At 40.7% G+C, this 19,529-nt stretch overlaps 1 protein-coding gene across 1 annotated transcript in view; it reads left to right on the forward strand.

Annotated features, from left to right (window-relative positions):
* Positions 1-19,529, forward strand: part of SLC25A26 (solute carrier family 25 member 26) — a 141,391-nt gene that overhangs the window by 105,745 nt on the left and 16,117 nt on the right. The window contains exon 7 of the mRNA XM_087708852.1: positions 721-790. Within this exon, the coding sequence (XP_087564978.1) occupies positions 721-790 (70 nt within the window). The remainder of the gene's footprint in view (positions 1-720; positions 791-19,529) is intronic.

The following is a 19,529-nucleotide window of genomic DNA, read 5'->3' on the forward strand; positions in this document are numbered from 1 at the left end:
GTTTGGCCATATAGTTAGAGCAATGTTTCTCAACCTTGGCGACTTTAAGACATGTGTGGAGTTTCAACTTCCCAAATTCTCTAGGCTGGGGAATTGTGGAAGTTGAAGTCCACATATCTTAAAGTTGCCAAGGTTGAGAAACACAGAATTAGTGGGTTGTCTAAGCAAGTTACTATTTTCTGGCCACTTTTCTGCCTCATTAAGATTACTGTTAATAGTGATGATTGCTTAGCTGTGGGACTGCTCAACTTAGTATATCTTAATACTATTAATATAGGCCAAAGTGTTGGGTATAATGTGGAGCAGTTGTTTGGAAAAGATATTGTTTGGCATGAATATTCAGCTTGGAAGTTACTGCTGGTATTTTTTCCAGTAGTTTTTTGTTTGTTTGTTTGTTCATGTTTTATCTTCCCAAGAGGAAGAAAGATCCAGGCAGTATCTGCAAAATTGCATTTTTATCAAGGCTGAAACAAATATGTATCTAACTCTCTGCAAACAAGCTTCAGTGCTGTTTATCACTCCTCACTTTTACCACCTTTTGGCAGGATGTGAGTGGGTTGTGAATGGTGGGTAGAAGGGACTACTCAATCTATAACTGAAGATGCCACAAAAATAGCCATTTAAAACTCTAGCACTCTCTCCCTGACAGGAAAGCAGCAAGTTGCAAGCCAGGCAGAGACTAACATTTTGTCCACCCACCTCCTCTCTCTTTAAACACAGGAACTTTGGTCATGGAAGCAAGGACACGTGGTGGATTCTTGGCAGTCGGCAGTCTGTGGAGCATTTGCAGGTGCAAAGGATTATATGTTATCCTGGGAAACATAGAAGAAGAAAAGCAGGGAGGAGGGACAGAGCGCCACTCTATGAAGGCCAGCGAGGCAGACACATTCTTTTATAATTCCGGTTTGTTTAGAGTGAAGAAAATGGAATGCGGGGAAGGGTGGAGGTGGGGGGAAACGGGGAAAAGAAGGTGAGTGTAAGGAGCCCAGACCAGGGTGTCGGTTTGAAAGACAGCCAATTTGTTTTTGGCAAATTTCTGTTATTGAACAAACAGGGCCTGTCAGTCAGCTTCTGGGATTATCCAAAGGTTGAGCTGTAAAACTCTCTGTGAGGAGAACGTGCATTTGGGTGCGGGTTTTGTGCAGCTGCCTGCCCTGAGCTCCTCTCCAGGCTCAAGGGCTCTCGGTAAGGCCCATGATTCACTCTTCATGTGACAGCTCTGACAGGACTCTAGATTAAGGAGAGTCAGGAGAACAGAATGTCTATGCGCAGCAGCCTCCAGGCGGAAATTTTCCACGGAGGAGAACCGGAAGCTGAAACATCTGGGCAGTCTCGGACACTCTGCCTGGAATGAAGAGTGGCAGGACGTGCTCTGGGATGATTGATCGCAAAAGAGCCTGAAAGTTAATTGAATTCTTAAAGAGCCACCTTGCCCTATTATAACAGCCTGCTTTAAAATAATTTCCTTTCAGATGTCACAAGTGCCACCCATCCAACAAGGGGCGGGGAGGGGGAAGTATAATGGCCTGATAGAAATCTCAAATTAGGGGCAGCTCAGGATTGAGTGGCAAAACCCCTGCAAAATGTGCAGCCTCAGGCTCTGAAGGTTGAGGAAAGGAAGGTGCAAATAAGAGTAACAATGATACTCTTGGGTTGCTGCGGAGTAAAACTCACCCAAATTTAATACATATAGTCCTCGACTTACAGCCATTCGCTTAGTGACTGAAGTTGCAATGGCCTCTGAAAAGTTCTGAACCTTTTGTTGTTCTTCTCGTTATGGCTGAGGTATCCTTACATCTGGAGTCTTTTCTTAGAAATTAACAGTTCATTCAGATACAGGGTAAAATAAAATGGTTGTATGAATGATTAAATAGCTGAAGATGTTATAGTAGCCTTCCCCGGGGGCAATTATGATATACTCCCTCACAAACAGCTGCATGGCCAGTTGTCATGGTGATTGGGGATGACGAAAGTCATAATTCGACATTTCTGGAAGAGTTCAGTTTGAGGAAACTGCTAAATGTACTTATCTTTGTAAATACTGGTTCATTTATTCAGTTCGATCATGTCCTTTACTTACATTGCATGAAATTATTTCAATACATCAGAATTCTCTTCCTCCTTCAGGATATTTCAGTTTCCTCCCATGCCTTTACATTTTTACTATTTTTAAATTATAGTGCACTTACTCATTAAAAGCAAACCTTTCCATCTTTCCGTTTTCTTTGCCAATAGTGTGCAAAGTCACTGGAAGAAATTAACCAACATTAGGTACTTATTAATATCATTACTATTTCAGGCAATGAAATTACTTGAAAATGTAACTTGAAGATTTTGTTCCAAATCCCTTTTAAGACTCTTGCAATCATTTTTTTTTTGAAACATTGATCTCAGAAATAAAAATAAGAATATTATTCCCCGCCCTTTTCAATGTCATCTTGAAATTGAACCACTGAATCAATCCAACATAAACCAGAGGACATTTTCTGGTGTAATGCTTGCACGCAGCTTCTACAGTTGTGATTGGAGCCTTACGTAAGTTTTGCTTGCCTTGCTGTCCCTTTGTCTGAGTAAAAAGCCCATTTCTTTGAGTAAAAGCTTCCCAGTAGTTTTAATGAACAACATGCAGAATGTTATACAAAAAGTCTTGGACAGACACAGTTCATGGGGTTTTGCCAAGTGTTGGAGTTCCCTTTGACTTTAACAAGGTTTTGGAAGCTTGAACTGGACTTGGTTTCTCAGTTCATATGTAAGGAGGGTTATAAATTATCCTCTTTTTAATAGAAAAATGAATGCACTGAACTTAGGGACTGCATATTCTCTATTTGTGTGCCATAATGCCAAAACACTTTTTCCACATCCAACAGTGGGAATTCAGAGAAGAAAAAGGCTTGAAGACCTATTCAACATCTCTTATATTATATAAAACAAAATCTCCTTTTTTGTATACAATAAGGCAGGTACATTAATTGGAAATGGGCACCCTCACAATTTCTCAGCCTTGATATATCTTGAGTTTGTCTCCTAAGTAACGTCGTATCCCACCTGAGAAACAGGCAGTCCTCGACTTACAACCACTCACTTAGCACAGAGTTATGACGAACCACCCCAAAGATACTTACCACCTGGTTCCAAAGTCCTGGTGCCCAGCCCCACCCCTCCATGGTCACATGCCTGGATTTTGGCTGTTCGACAGCCAATCCACATTTACTGCCATTTGCTGTCTTCCACCATCACATAACCACAATTTGCAATGTTTTTGCCAAAAAACAGTGTTTAATTCCAGTTTTTGGCAAAAACACTCCATAGCAAATAGAGTTTGCTTAACGATCACCTCGAAAGGGTCGTAAATTGGTTGGTTGGTCACATGATGACCCACTTTATGACCATCACAACTGGGCGGGCTCCATACGATCGTAACTGGAGGACTACCTGTACTGGTATTCTTGTTTTCATGAGCTGTGATCTGGGGAACATTCTGTGATCTGTGAAGAGGCTTTATGTGGTCTGGGGAGAAGCCATTGCTAAATCTCCAAAAGCTGCTGAAATGCTGACTTTCCAAACTGGATTTTGAAGGAATCACAAAGTGTATTAACAGTTGTTGAACAAAAGCCAGTATTGCCACTTACTTTACTTCTCACATTCCCCTGCAAGAGATTCTGGCTGTCTCAATCTTTTCATATATCTTATAAGAGATTGTGGAACAGGCTCTAAACAGAGTATAATTTTTTTAACCTTTCCTTTCCCATGAAAATTTAGAAGCCTAAAATATTTCGTCTACTGAATTGTGCATGGGTCATGAAGAGATGAAGACATATAATTACACTTCAAAATGAAACTGGACTTATAGTATAAAATCTTTTAAACACATACTGTATAAGTAAGATCAGTTGCCTCTGTGTTATTTAATTCAGTTGCAGTTTTTTGGGGAAAGGAAAATAAAAGTGTACAAACTCCAGCCATGGGCCAATCTTTAATCAAAGCAATGTTGCCAATACCACAAAAAGCATATTCAGACACTATGACTGTCTCAGATGCCCTCTGTGCTCGTGGTCTTTGCTTTACCACAAAATTTACTTAAAGTGTTCTAGAGGTCAGAGAAGAGGGGGGGAAATTAAACAATACACACACTCTGATTTTTAATCTCTCTCGTTAGCCAAAAAAAAGTTTGGCTCTTTTCTTAACCAAAAGGTTGTATACTTGACAGAAAAAACAAACATTACAGTGAAGTTAAATCATCAACACTGTCCTTTTCTGTTTTTAATGCCGGTAAAACTCAAGTCAACTTTCTATGATGTTTTAGCAGCTTGCAGTGTGTTTTTTGGTTATGTTTACTGGTTATGTCTATAAAGAATAGCCATTCCACAAAGGCCTAGGAATACAAACTTTAAAATACAATCAGAAGCCTGCAATCAAATAATTGTTTGAGTGATTGAAATCAATAAATGAAGTTATGAATCACTCTCTTCTTTATCTTCCATATACTACCTGCTGTTTATTTTATTTAGTGTTTAGTCTTTTTTAATCTATATCCCACCTTCATTATTTTGACAAAAAATTCAAGACAGAAAACATACCCAACACACGTTTCTCCTCTTGTTTTCTCCACAATGACAACCCTGTGAGGTGGATTGGGCTGAGAGAGAGAGAGAGAGAGAGAGAGAGAGTATGTGTGTGTCAGTTCCAATGTCACCAGCTGGCCTTCATGCCTAAAACAGGACCAAAACTCACAGAGTCCTTGAATCTTTCCTGACTTGTTTTAATTCTAGTCAAATTGAGACACTTACTTTTTCTTTTCTAATATGCATGAATATGGAAAATTATTGAACATAAACACATGGATGAACTTTCAGATATGTAGGTAATGAACTAAGTGCCAGACTCTACAGTTATCAAAATTGCAAGTAATATATATATATATATATATATATATATATATATATATATATATATATATATATATATATATATATATATATATATATATATATATATATATATATATATATATATATATATATATATATATATATATATATATATATATACATACACTTAAAGTCACAACCCCTGGTATGCCCAAGTGTGGGAGGAAGGTCACACTTCCACTCTCTGTCATTAGGCTCGTCACAAGAGTCCATCCAGACAGAAACCCAATATTTTTACTGTTGCCTTTGTTATATTTGTGTTTTTATTTGTGCTGATAAATAAATAAAGGAAGACTAGTATAGATCTATTTCAAGCTATTTAGCTCTCATCAGCTAGCCATATCCTTACTGGGATTCGAACCTGTGCTCTATTGCCTCCAAGGCAGGGAGTTAACCATTTGAGCTACAGAGAACGACTCCTTTTATCAGCCAGCCAGGGTGGGAGGTATATACTTAAAGTCACAACCCCTGGTATGCCCAAGTGTGGGAGGAAGGTCACACTTCCACTCTCTGTCATTAGGCTCGTCACAAGAGTCCATCCAGACAGAAACCCAATATTTTTACTGTTGCCTTTGTTATATTTGTGTTTTTATTTGTGCTGATAAATAAATAAAGGAAGACTAGTATAGATCTATTTCAAGCTATTTAGCTCTCATCAGCTAGCCATATCCTTACTGGGATTCGAACCTGTGCTCTATTGCCTCCAAGGCAGGGAGTTAACCATTTGAGCTACAGAGAACGACTCCTTTTATCAGCCAGCCAGGGTGGGAGGTATATACTTAAAGTCACAACCCCTGGTATGCCCAAGTGTGGGAGGAAGGTCACACTTCCACTCTCTGTCATTAGGCTCGTCACAAGAGTCCATCCAGACAGAAACCCAATATTTTTACTGTTGCCTTTGTTATATTTGTGTTTTTATTTGTGCTGATAAATAAATAAAGGAAGACTAGTATAGATCTATTTCAAGCTATTTAGCTCTCATCAGCTAGCCATATCCTTACTGGGATTCGAACCTGTGCTCTATTGCCTCCAAGGCAGGGAGTTAACCATTTGAGCTACAGAGAACGACTCCTTTTATCAGCCAGCCAGGGTGGGAGGTATATACTTAAAGTCACAACCCCTGGTATGCCCAAGTGTGGGAGGAAGGTCACACTTCCACTCTCTGTCATTAGGCTCGTCACAAGAGTCCATCCAGACAGAAACCCAATATTTTTACTGTTGCCTTTGTTATATTTGTGTTTTTATTTGTGCTGATAAATAAATAAAGGAAGACTAGTATAGATCTATTTCAAGCTATTTAGCTCTCATCAGCTAGCCATATCCTTACTGGGATTCGAACCTGTGCTCTATTGCCTCCAAGGCAGGGAGTTAACCATTTGAGCTACAGAGAACGACTCCTTTTATCAGCCAGCCAGGGTGGGAGGTATATACTTAAAGTCACAACCCCTGGTATGCCCAAGTGTGGGAGGAAGGTCACACTTCCACTCTCTGTCATTAGGCTCGTCACAAGAGTCCATCCAGACAGAAACCCAATATTTTTACTGTTGCCTTTGTTATATTTGTGTTTTTATTTGTGCTGATAAATAAATAAAGGAAGACTAGTATAGATCTATTTCAAGCTATTTAGCTCTCATCAGCTAGCCATATCCTTACTGGGATTCGAACCTGTGCTCTATTGCCTCCAAGGCAGGGAGTTAACCATTTGAGCTACAGAGAACGACTCCTTTTATCAGCCAGCCAGGGTGGGAGGTATATACTTAAAGTCACAACCCCTGGTATGCCCAAGTGTGGGAGGAAGGTCACACTTCCACTCTCTGTCATTAGGCTCGTCACAAGAGTCCATCCAGACAGAAACCCAATATTTTTACTGTTGCCTTTGTTATATTTGTGTTTTTATTTGTGCTGATAAATAAATAAAGGAAGACTAGTATAGATCTATTTCAAGCTATTTAGCTCTCATCAGCTAGCCATATCCTTACTGGGATTCGAACCTGTGCTCTATTGCCTCCAAGGCAGGGAGTTAACCATTTGAGCTACAGAGAACGACTCCTTTTATCAGCCAGCCAGGGTGGGAGGTATATACTTAAAGTCACAACCCCTGGTATGCCCAAGTGTGGGAGGAAGGTCACACTTCCACTCTCTGTCATTAGGCTCGTCACAAGAGTCCATCCAGACAGAAACCCAATATTTTTACTGTTGCCTTTGTTATATTTGTGTTTTTATTTGTGCTGATAAATAAATAAAGGAAGACTAGTATAGATCTATTTCAAGCTATTTAGCTCTCATCAGCTAGCCATATCCTTACTGGGATTCGAACCTGTGCTCTATTGCCTCCAAGGCAGGGAGTTAACCATTTGAGCTACAGAGAACGACTCCTTTTATCAGCCAGCCAGGGTGGGAGGTATATACTTAAAGTCACAACCCCTGGTATGCCCAAGTGTGGGAGGAAGGTCACACTTCCACTCTCTGTCATTAGGCTCGTCACAAGAGTCCATCCAGACAGAAACCCAATATTTTTACTGTTGCCTTTGTTATATTTGTGTTTTTATTTGTGCTGATAAATAAATAAAGGAAGACTAGTATAGATCTATTTCAAGCTATTTAGCTCTCATCAGCTAGCCATATCCTTACTGGGATTCGAACCTGTGCTCTATTGCCTCCAAGGCAGGGAGTTAACCATTTGAGCTACAGAGAACGACTCCTTTTATCAGCCAGCCAGGGTGGGAGGTATATACTTAAAGTCACAACCCCTGGTATGCCCAAGTGTGGGAGGAAGGTCACACTTCCACTCTCTGTCATTAGGCTCGTCACAAGAGTCCATCCAGACAGAAACCCAATATTTTTACTGTTGCCTTTGTTATATTTGTGTTTTTATTTGTGCTGATAAATAAATAAAGGAAGACTAGTATAGATCTATTTCAAGCTATTTAGCTCTCATCAGCTAGCCATATCCTTACTGGGATTCGAACCTGTGCTCTATTGCCTCCAAGGCAGGGAGTTAACCATTTGAGCTACAGAGAACGACTCCTTTTATCAGCCAGCCAGGGTGGGAGGTATATACTTAAAGTCACAACCCCTGGTATGCCCAAGTGTGGGAGGAAGGTCACACTTCCACTCTCTGTCATTAGGCTCGTCACAAGAGTCCATCCAGACAGAAACCCAATATTTTTACTGTTGCCTTTGTTATATTTGTGTTTTTATTTGTGCTGATAAATAAATAAAGGAAGACTAGTATAGATCTATTTCAAGCTATTTAGCTCTCATCAGCTAGCCATATCCTTACTGGGATTCGAACCTGTGCTCTATTGCCTCCAAGGCAGGGAGTTAACCATTTGAGCTACAGAGAACGACTCCTTTTATCAGCCAGCCAGGGTGGGAGGTATATACTTAAAGTCACAACCCCTGGTATGCCCAAGTGTGGGAGGAAGGTCACACTTCCACTCTCTGTCATTAGGCTCGTCACAAGAGTCCATCCAGACAGAAACCCAATATTTTTACTGTTGCCTTTGTTATATTTGTGTTTTTATTTGTGCTGATAAATAAATAAAGGAAGACTAGTATAGATCTATTTCAAGCTATTTAGCTCTCATCAGCTAGCCATATCCTTACTGGGATTCGAACCTGTGCTCTATTGCCTCCAAGGCAGGGAGTTAACCATTTGAGCTACAGAGAACGACTCCTTTTATCAGCCAGCCAGGGTGGGAGGTATATACTTAAAGTCACAACCCCTGGTATGCCCAAGTGTGGGAGGAAGGTCACACTTCCACTCTCTGTCATTAGGCTCGTCACAAGAGTCCATCCAGACAGAAACCCAATATTTTTACTGTTGCCTTTGTTATATTTGTGTTTTTATTTGTGCTGATAAATAAATAAAGGAAGACTAGTATAGATCTATTTCAAGCTATTTAGCTCTCATCAGCTAGCCATATCCTTACTGGGATTCGAACCTGTGCTCTATTGCCTCCAAGGCAGGGAGTTAACCATTTGAGCTACAGAGAACGACTCCTTTTATCAGCCAGCCAGGGTGGGAGGTATATACTTAAAGTCACAACCCCTGGTATGCCCAAGTGTGGGAGGAAGGTCACACTTCCACTCTCTGTCATTAGGCTCGTCACAAGAGTCCATCCAGACAGAAACCCAATATTTTTACTGTTGCCTTTGTTATATTTGTGTTTTTATTTGTGCTGATAAATAAATAAAGGAAGACTAGTATAGATCTATTTCAAGCTATTTAGCTCTCATCAGCTAGCCATATCCTTACTGGGATTCGAACCTGTGCTCTATTGCCTCCAAGGCAGGGAGTTAACCATTTGAGCTACAGAGAACGACTCCTTTTATCAGCCAGCCAGGGTGGGAGGTATATACTTAAAGTCACAACCCCTGGTATGCCCAAGTGTGGGAGGAAGGTCACACTTCCACTCTCTGTCATTAGGCTCGTCACAAGAGTCCATCCAGACAGAAACCCAATATTTTTACTGTTGCCTTTGTTATATTTGTGTTTTTATTTGTGCTGATAAATAAATAAAGGAAGACTAGTATAGATCTATTTCAAGCTATTTAGCTCTCATCAGCTAGCCATATCCTTACTGGGATTCGAACCTGTGCTCTATTGCCTCCAAGGCAGGGAGTTAACCATTTGAGCTACAGAGAACGACTCCTTTTATCAGCCAGCCAGGGTGGGAGGTATATACTTAAAGTCACAACCCCTGGTATGCCCAAGTGTGGGAGGAAGGTCACACTTCCACTCTCTGTCATTAGGCTCGTCACAAGAGTCCATCCAGACAGAAACCCAATATTTTTACTGTTGCCTTTGTTATATTTGTGTTTTTATTTGTGCTGATAAATAAATAAAGGAAGACTAGTATAGATCTATTTCAAGCTATTTAGCTCTCATCAGCTAGCCATATCCTTACTGGGATTCGAACCTGTGCTCTATTGCCTCCAAGGCAGGGAGTTAACCATTTGAGCTACAGAGAACGACTCCTTTTATCAGCCAGCCAGGGTGGGAGGTATATACTTAAAGTCACAACCCCTGGTATGCCCAAGTGTGGGAGGAAGGTCACACTTCCACTCTCTGTCATTAGGCTCGTCACAAGAGTCCATCCAGACAGAAACCCAATATTTTTACTGTTGCCTTTGTTATATTTGTGTTTTTATTTGTGCTGATAAATAAATAAAGGAAGACTAGTATAGATCTATTTCAAGCTATTTAGCTCTCATCAGCTAGCCATATCCTTACTGGGATTCGAACCTGTGCTCTATTGCCTCCAAGGCAGGGAGTTAACCATTTGAGCTACAGAGAACGACTCCTTTTATCAGCCAGCCAGGGTGGGAGGTATATACTTAAAGTCACAACCCCTGGTATGCCCAAGTGTGGGAGGAAGGTCACACTTCCACTCTCTGTCATTAGGCTCGTCACAAGAGTCCATCCAGACAGAAACCCAATATTTTTACTGTTGCCTTTGTTATATTTGTGTTTTTATTTGTGCTGATAAATAAATAAAGGAAGACTAGTATAGATCTATTTCAAGCTATTTAGCTCTCATCAGCTAGCCATATCCTTACTGGGATTCGAACCTGTGCTCTATTGCCTCCAAGGCAGGGAGTTAACCATTTGAGCTACAGAGAACGACTCCTTTTATCAGCCAGCCAGGGTGGGAGGTATATACTTAAAGTCACAACCCCTGGTATGCCCAAGTGTGGGAGGAAGGTCACACTTCCACTCTCTGTCATTAGGCTCGTCACAAGAGTCCATCCAGACAGAAACCCAATATTTTTACTGTTGCCTTTGTTATATTTGTGTTTTTATTTGTGCTGATAAATAAATAAAGGAAGACTAGTATAGATCTATTTCAAGCTATTTAGCTCTCATCAGCTAGCCATATCCTTACTGGGATTCGAACCTGTGCTCTATTGCCTCCAAGGCAGGGAGTTAACCATTTGAGCTACAGAGAACGACTCCTTTTATCAGCCAGCCAGGGTGGGAGGTATATACTTAAAGTCACAACCCCTGGTATGCCCAAGTGTGGGAGGAAGGTCACACTTCCACTCTCTGTCATTAGGCTCGTCACAAGAGTCCATCCAGACAGAAACCCAATATTTTTACTGTTGCCTTTGTTATATTTGTGTTTTTATTTGTGCTGATAAATAAATAAAGGAAGACTAGTATAGATCTATTTCAAGCTATTTAGCTCTCATCAGCTAGCCATATCCTTACTGGGATTCGAACCTGTGCTCTATTGCCTCCAAGGCAGGGAGTTAACCATTTGAGCTACAGAGAACGACTCCTTTTATCAGCCAGCCAGGGTGGGAGGTATATACTTAAAGTCACAACCCCTGGTATGCCCAAGTGTGGGAGGAAGGTCACACTTCCACTCTCTGTCATTAGGCTCGTCACAAGAGTCCATCCAGACAGAAACCCTATTGGGTTTCTGTCTGGATGGACTCTTGTGACGAGCCTAATGACAGAGAGTGGAAGTGTGACCTTCCTCCCACACTTGGGCATACCAGGGGTTGTGACTTTAAGTATATACCTCCCACCCTGGCTGGCTGATAAAAGGAGTCGTTCTCTGTAGCTCAAATGGTTAACTCCCTGCCTTGGAGGCAATAGAGCACAGGTTCGAATCCCAGTAAGGATATGGCTAGCTGATGAGAGCTAAATAGCTTGAAATAGATCTATACTAGTCTTCCTTTATTTATTTATCAGCACAAATAAAAACACAAATATAACAAAGGCAACAGTAAAAATATTGGGTTTCTGTCTGGATGGACTCTTGTGACGAGCCTAATGACAGAGAGTGGAAGTGTGACCTTCCTCCCACACTTGGGCATACCAGGGGTTGTGACTTTAAGTATATACCTCCCACCCTGGCTGGCTGATAAAAGGAGTCGTTCTCTGTAGCTCAAATGGTTAACTCCCTGCCTTGGAGGCAATAGAGCACAGGTTCGAATCCCAGTAAGGATATGGCTAGCTGATGAGAGCTAAATAGCTTGAAATAGATCTATACTAGTCTTCCTTTATTTATTTATCAGCACAAATAAAAACACAAATATAACAAAGGCAACAGTAAAAATATTGGGTTTCTGTCTGGATGGACTCTTGTGACGAGCCTAATGACAGAGAGTGGAAGTGTGACCTTCCTCCCACACTTGGGCATACCAGGGGTTGTGACTTTAAGTATATACCTCCCACCCTGGCTGGCTGATAAAAGGAGTCGTTCTCTGTAGCTCAAATGGTTAACTCCCTGCCTTGGAGGCAATAGAGCACAGGTTCGAATCCCAGTAAGGATATGGCTAGCTGATGAGAGCTAAATAGCTTGAAATAGATCTATACTAGTCTTCCTTTATTTATTTATCAGCACAAATAAAAACACAAATATAACAAAGGCAACAGTAAAAATATTGGGTTTCTGTCTGGATGGACTCTTGTGACGAGCCTAATGACAGAGAGTGGAAGTGTGACCTTCCTCCCACACTTGGGCATACCAGGGGTTGTGACTTTAAGTATATACCTCCCACCCTGGCTGGCTGATAAAAGGAGTCGTTCTCTGTAGCTCAAATGGTTAACTCCCTGCCTTGGAGGCAATAGAGCACAGGTTCGAATCCCAGTAAGGATATGGCTAGCTGATGAGAGCTAAATAGCTTGAAATAGATCTATACTAGTCTTCCTTTATTTATTTATCAGCACAAATAAAAACATATATATATATATATATATATATATATGTAAAACAACATATATATATGTTGTTTTACACTATTAATTTTCATTAATATTTATTAATATTGCTAATATTGCAACCAGGTACAAACATGGACTACAAGCAAATTACATACAGTTGCAAGAATTTTTCTGCAATTGTGGTCTGCTTCTATCAGAAAAAATGATTTTAAGCACCAATATAAAAGCTAAAAACAAAAACAAAAATGGGTAGCTGTGATTTAGTGATGTGCTTTTTCTATGTGTATAATAATCATAAGCTAGAGTGTATTCCTCACCACTGGAAAATTTCTGATAGAATCTGAAATGCTCGAGTCTGTAACCTGGAAACTGTGCTTTTAAGTTTATTTTTTTTAACTGTAATCATTAATTATATAATATTATTTTATATAAAAGAATAATCGAACTATTATTTTGAATCTTCGGAAGAGTAAAATCTCTCCTCCTGAAACCTGGTTTTGCAAGTCCAGATGGTCCTTGTTTAATATCCACTAGTCCGATGATGATTCAGAGTTAGCACACCGTTGTACCATGTTGTCTTATGATAGGTCTATGTGGTTGCATATATACAAGTTAAATAGATCTTGCCCAGAAACTAGCAACCTTAATTGCATTCTGTCATAGTGTCATGAGATCTTCAAATATGTACTGATCAGGACACAAAGGACAGGTATACATTTGTGTTATTGTCTGCATGCCACCACAATCACAAAAGGAAGAAGCCACTATATAGTCCCGCTTGTTCAGAGTATCACTGGAACTTGTACCCATGCACAGTCCCATTCCCATGATTCCCAGCTTTTGCCAGCTGGCCCAGCTTCCGGCTCTTCTGTTGGTTCCATCCAGTGTTGGTTCTTCGTAGTTTTCCATAGGTCTTCTCTGCTTTTAAATTCTTCAAAGTCTTCCTTCGAGGTAAAGAAGCTTTTCCTAGGTTTTAAACTGGTGAACTGGTTGTAGGCCATAGAGAGGTTGTTGTCTAGATATTGATGATTTAGGCCTCTTTCTGTATGCTGCTTTTTCTCTGTGAACAGCAGGAAAGGCAATAGTGATGGTAGATTATAACTAGAGGGATAGGTTTAAGGTATCCGGTAATAATTCTGCTAGCTTCATTCAGAACAACATCTACTTTCCCAGTATGTGCTGATTTATAACAAAGTGGGTAGGCATGTGATTGCCATATGCAACCTTGACTGCTGTCTTCTGACAAAGAAGGTGCATGGAGAATTTGGCAAGATGTCACAGATAGTAACTTGTGTGAATGCAGCAGTGGTGAGTTCTGGCCGGTACTGCCCAGTATGGCTGTACCGGTAGTAGCTGGGAGCAGCTGACAGCGTACTGGTACGGTGACCAGTTTGGCCAACCCGCCTGCCCGCATTCTATACCTATTTTTAAAGCAACTGCCCAATTGCGCACACGCACACAGTGTGCGGCGCCTGCATAACCTCCAACAAGCAACTGGGTGTCTCAGGGGCGTGCACGAACAGGATGACCTGAGCAGCACAAACAGGATGACCATGAGCAGCGTTCCAGTAGGGATGGGGAGAGGAACCCACCACTGGATTGCAGGATGTTGCAACCACGTGGTATTTATCTGACTACAAAAAATGGGATTGCTGCAAGTACTCTCCTTATAACATCTTAAAAAGGTGTAGTCTGAATCTAGAAAACAATTTATTGGAAGATTGTTGTGAGATTTCCATCTGCTATATTTTGAAATTTTGTAGGAATTTTCAGAAAGTCTTCCCCCCCCTCTTTCTATAATGGGGGAAGATGGTTCAGGCAAACCTGTGAAAGTGTAAGGTGCTGATTTGAACCTTCCAAGTTAAAGAAATTTTATAGCAACAATCAAACACCTCTGCTTTCAGTTCTTTGTGTTATTATTAATAGGTTAGTAATAGGCTTGGCTGCTTGCCTGAATAGAGCAATAATAGTCTTCAGCTTCAAAAAAGAATATGAACCCTGCTATCTGCTGACCTACCATTTTCCTTTCAGTTGTATGGAAATTGTAGGTCAGATTTCTAAGCATGAAATTCTTTGTGTGGGCTGAGTAATAATATCATGGAAGAGAAATAGAGGATGTTGTAATTCTGGCCCATTGCTTGGTACAACACAAAGCTGGTTGAGAAATTAACTTCAATTCCTTGCATTATATTTTATATAAAAGACCTTTCTGTTATTCTGAGCTGCTGTGGATTTTTGTCTTTGTATGTTTAATATTGGAGTGTATTAAAAAATATTGGACTGTTATATTAATAATATTCAAGTTGACGGACACTGAAAAAGTGCCATATTTCTCTACATCCACAGTACCAATTCTACTGAATCTGCTGTTTCTATACCCAGATATTTTCACTAGTAAAGATCAACATAAAGGTTAGTTCAGCTTGTGTATGCTTTGCAGGACACAATATAGATCAGTGATGGCAAACCTTTTTCTTATGGTGTGCCAAAATTGTCCACAAGCGCGCTATTGCGCACGAATGACCATACCAATTCAATCCTCCCTGCCCACCTGTACATGCATGCCCCCCCCCCCCCCCCCGGTGCATTCATGCATGGCCCCTCTCCAGGCTCTGGAGGCTTTCCGGAAGCCTGGGGAGGGCGAAAATGGTATCTCCTGGCCTCCTGGAGGTCCTCTGGAACCTGAAAATGAATCATTTCTGAACTTCTGGTTAGCCCGTTGGGGCCGTTTTTCGCCCTCCCCAGCCTCCGGAGGCTTTACTGAAGCTTGGGGAAGGCGAAAACAACATCCCCCGGCCCTCCAGAAGGCGAAAAATCAGCTGGCCAGCATGTACATGGGTGCCGGAGATGATGGCTGGCGTGCCAGCAAATATGGCTCCATGTGTCACATGTGGCATGTGTGCCATAGGTTTTCCATCATGGATATAAACAGTCCTTGACTTATGACTACAATTCAAATACCACCAAAATTTCCATTGAAAAGCAAGATGGTTTGCAAAGTGAGTTTTGCCCCATTCTACAACCTTTCATGCCACAGTTAAGTGAATCACTTCAGTTGTTAAGTTAATAACATGGTTGTTAAGTGAATATGGCTCCCTCATTGACTTTGCTTGTTAAATTGCTGCGAAAGGTGATCATATGACCTTAGAACACTGCAAACATCATAAATGCATTCCAGTTGCCAAGTGTCCAAATTTTGATCACATGACCATGGAGATGCTGCAATGGTGAAATTAGTGTGAAAAATGGCCGTAAGTCACTTTTTTCAGTGTGGTTGTAACTTTGAATGGTCACTAAATGAATGGTTGTAAGTCAAGGACTACCTGTATGAATTCCAGCATTCTACACAAAATTGTAATTATAGATGAGTAAGGACTTCCTTTAATTCTCCTCGTCCGCATAGGAAGCCATCTTATAAAATGTGTATGTCAATCCTGAGCCTTCGACAGCAGGATGAACTAAAAAGATTAAATAAACATATGCGAAACACGTGTAACCATTGGCGTGTCACAAAATTTCAGTCAATTTAAATAAAGACAACTGAAGGAGTCTTTTTCTAAAACAAACTGATGAGAATTTCTTTACTCCTTCTACCCATTTTGAATTGTCTAGGCAAGATTCCAATTTTTTCCTCTTGAAGTCAAGAAGGCAAGAAATATGTTAGGCAGATGCCTCCAAAGACTGTCAAAATAGCTTCCACCAACTGGAGGTTTCCCATCTTCATGTCACCCTTGCTTCGCTGCAGCCACTGCTGGCATTGAATCACAACCAACATCACACAAGTGTGATTCTGCTTGTCCTCAATGTCTCAGATGTGTCCCGGAGAGTCTTCTAATTCTCTGTAGTAGGCCGAATAGGAGTGCACAGGACAGAAGATTGACATGGAATAACACAATTGGACATGGGCTGTGGTCCTTACTTGATATTGGGAGAATCAAAAAGGCTCAGTGAGTAGATGATCATGTAAATGGCGGGGTTTGATTTTTACTTTGGCGGTCATGGTTTTCAAATACTAGATTGTTTATTCTAGGACTTATCCTTCAGTTTTAATGTGCTTTCTGTCTCAAAGGGCTAGAAAAACAACTCCATTAATTTTCAATACTTATTGTCAGAGGGTTACCAAAAGGGGGGAAAGACCACAATTTGCCAATATTTGCTAGAATGCTTCTTCTCTTCAACTTATGTTAACATAAGAAAGAAGCAGTTTTTAAAAGAATTGGGGAGAGAAGGTTAAGGTAAGGTAGTGAAAAATGGAAAGAAAGAGAGAAAGATAAGAGAAGGTTGTCCTGCATGAAAACTGGATGTTTGTAGTTACCCTGTTTCCCCCAAAATAAGAACTCCCTGGATAATAAGCCCAATCGGGCTTTTGAGCGCATGCACTAAAATAAGCCCTCCCCCCAAATAAGCCCTTCCTAAAAATATTGCAACATAGCAGCAGCCATGAGGTGACCACCCTCACCACTTCCTGCACCTCAAGAATAATAAGAGCTCCCTGAAAATAAGGCCAAGCGCTTATTTCGTGAGTCAGGGAAACATGGTAGATTTCTCTAATTGAGAGTGGTGCGATGGCCTAGAGGTGGAATTCTCACCTCACAATCAGGAGAATGTGAGTTCGATTCTAGGTAGAGGCAGATATTTCTCTCTCTGGGCACACTGAGAATATATCTGTTGAAACGAACTCCACATTGGTAACAGGAATGGCATCTGGCCAGTAAACCCTCAGCTCCAAACAGTTGGCCAGACTCCACCCTGTAAGGGATTATGGGGTCATTAAAAAAGGGGGAGGATGATTTCTCTAGTTTAAGTAGAGAACTGGAGGGGATGCAGCCCAGTCTCCTAATCCCCTGGCTGATAAGTGAGACCAGAATGGCAGCATTTACTCTGCAATTCTACAACACTTTGAATCCCAACACTTTGAATCAGGCCAATTAAAAATTAGCTAAATTGAACAGTTTAGTTTGTATTATAGCAAAAGGGAAAGAGATGCTATCATGATCAAGGACGTGGAAATACAAAGTCCATGATCAGAGGCACTGTCATTCTACGTGTTAGATGCTCTATAGAGGCAGAGAGGCTCAATGTAATGCTTTGTTGAGAAAAGCCAGAGGCTGTCCTTTTTTTGCAGCTTGTGGCCAAGATTGGAACTGATAGAAAAACTCAGAAGTAATCAAGTCTACCCAGAGGGAGAGAGACAATCAGTATATTTGGGGAAACCTCATACCAATAGAGGGACACACTTGCTAAGTGGCTAAGACGCTGAGCTTGTTGAACAGCAGTTCGGCAGATCGAATAGCTAGTGCTGTGTAACGGAGTGAGCTCCTGTTACTTGTCCCAGCTTCTGCCAACTTAGCAGTTCAAAACCATGTAAAAATGCAAGTAGAAAAATAGGGACCACTTTGGTGGGAAGGTAACAGCGTTCTGTGCACCTTTGGCATTTAGTCATGCCGGCCACATGACCACAGAGACGTCTTCAGACAGCGCTGGCTCTTTGGCTTTAAAACGTTGATGAGCACCCCCCCCCCCCCGAGTCAGGAACAACTAGCATGCATGTGCAAGGGGAACCTTTACCTTTACCTCATACCAATAAGGACATTAAAGCAATCCTTTCTACTGCTACAGGTGCCTTCCCCAAACTTACCAAACAACACAGTACATCTCTCAACAGCCATGAAAATGTTGATGCAAAACGCATTTGAACCAAATATTGGTCTTCTCTAGTGAATTTGCAAGGTCAAAACGATAATTTCACCTTAATAAGGAGAAAAGTATAAAAGCCAGTCAAATATTTTAAATGCATTTAATTTTGGAAGACTCCTCCAAAAGTTTAGATTATTGAATGTATTTATTGGCTACCCTGTATCTCAACGTCATTATTTAATTTTTTTTAAAAAAAACATTGTTATGATGGACTGCTCTGAGAAAGGAATTGTTATCTGAAGTAAGCCTAGATTTAAAGATTGCTGTTAATATGGTTTTGTTATTCTGTGCAGAATATTCTGGGATTCCTTTTGTCAGTTAGATTGAACTAATCCACATTGATGCTCTTTATAATTTATTGCATTGGCAATACTGTTTTGACACATTTGAAGAAATTGATGAACGCTGTAGCGTTTTCCACTTCATTCGGTCCAGAAAACCTATTTCTTCTTCAATCATGGACATATCATAATAGCAGAAATCTATTGAAAGCAAAGATTGCAAACAATAAAATGCTAGCGACGGCTTTTTTGCCCATAGAGCTGGACAGCTGCCTTGATTTCCCTTCTGCTCTAATTAGGTCTGACAAGTTTACAGTGCTGGGTTTATAGAGAGTTCCCTTGCCCATACAAGGCATTTAAAGTCAATGATGACATCTCCCTTTAGAAGTGACTCTGTGCAGATGCTGAAGACAGTTCTTCCAATCCTAAATTGGTTAAAGAGTTACAGAGGAAATGCTCAGTTTTGAAGTTTCTGCTCTTATTGTGTCTCAGATTTTCCTTTTATAGGATATCCAAATTTCCTTTCTAACTGATGAAAGTCTTCAGACTGCTGGGTTTTAATCTAAATATACAAATATGGATGGTGATGTTCTTAAATCTGAGTCTTTAAGAGGCCTTAAATGTATTATGGATTTCTTTTAGAAGTACAACTTAGCCAGTGGGCAGACATCGGCAAACAGATTGCCCACTGGGGGATAGGTACCATCATAGCATATAATTGTCACTGTAATTTGATTCCAGATGGATTGTATTTCCTTTAAAGATCTGTTAGCAATTAATCTTGGGCAACCCAGACCCCAAGCTGCAGGAGGCAGGACTCATTGTTTTTTGCACTGTGCTTCCATACATCACCTGAAGTTAATTCTCCTCGCAGAGGCCGTGGGAATCAGAAACGCTATGAAGTAAAATGTACATGAGGCTGGCGCTTAATGATGTCACATG

The sequence above is a fragment of the Thamnophis sirtalis genome, unplaced genomic scaffold (genome assembly GCF_051295495.1).
Source record: "Thamnophis sirtalis isolate CommonGarterSnake01/CBP01778 unplaced genomic scaffold, rThaSir2_p1.2 scaffold_3, whole genome shotgun sequence".
Classification (NCBI taxonomy): Eukaryota; Metazoa; Chordata; class Lepidosauria; order Squamata; family Natricidae; genus Thamnophis; species Thamnophis sirtalis.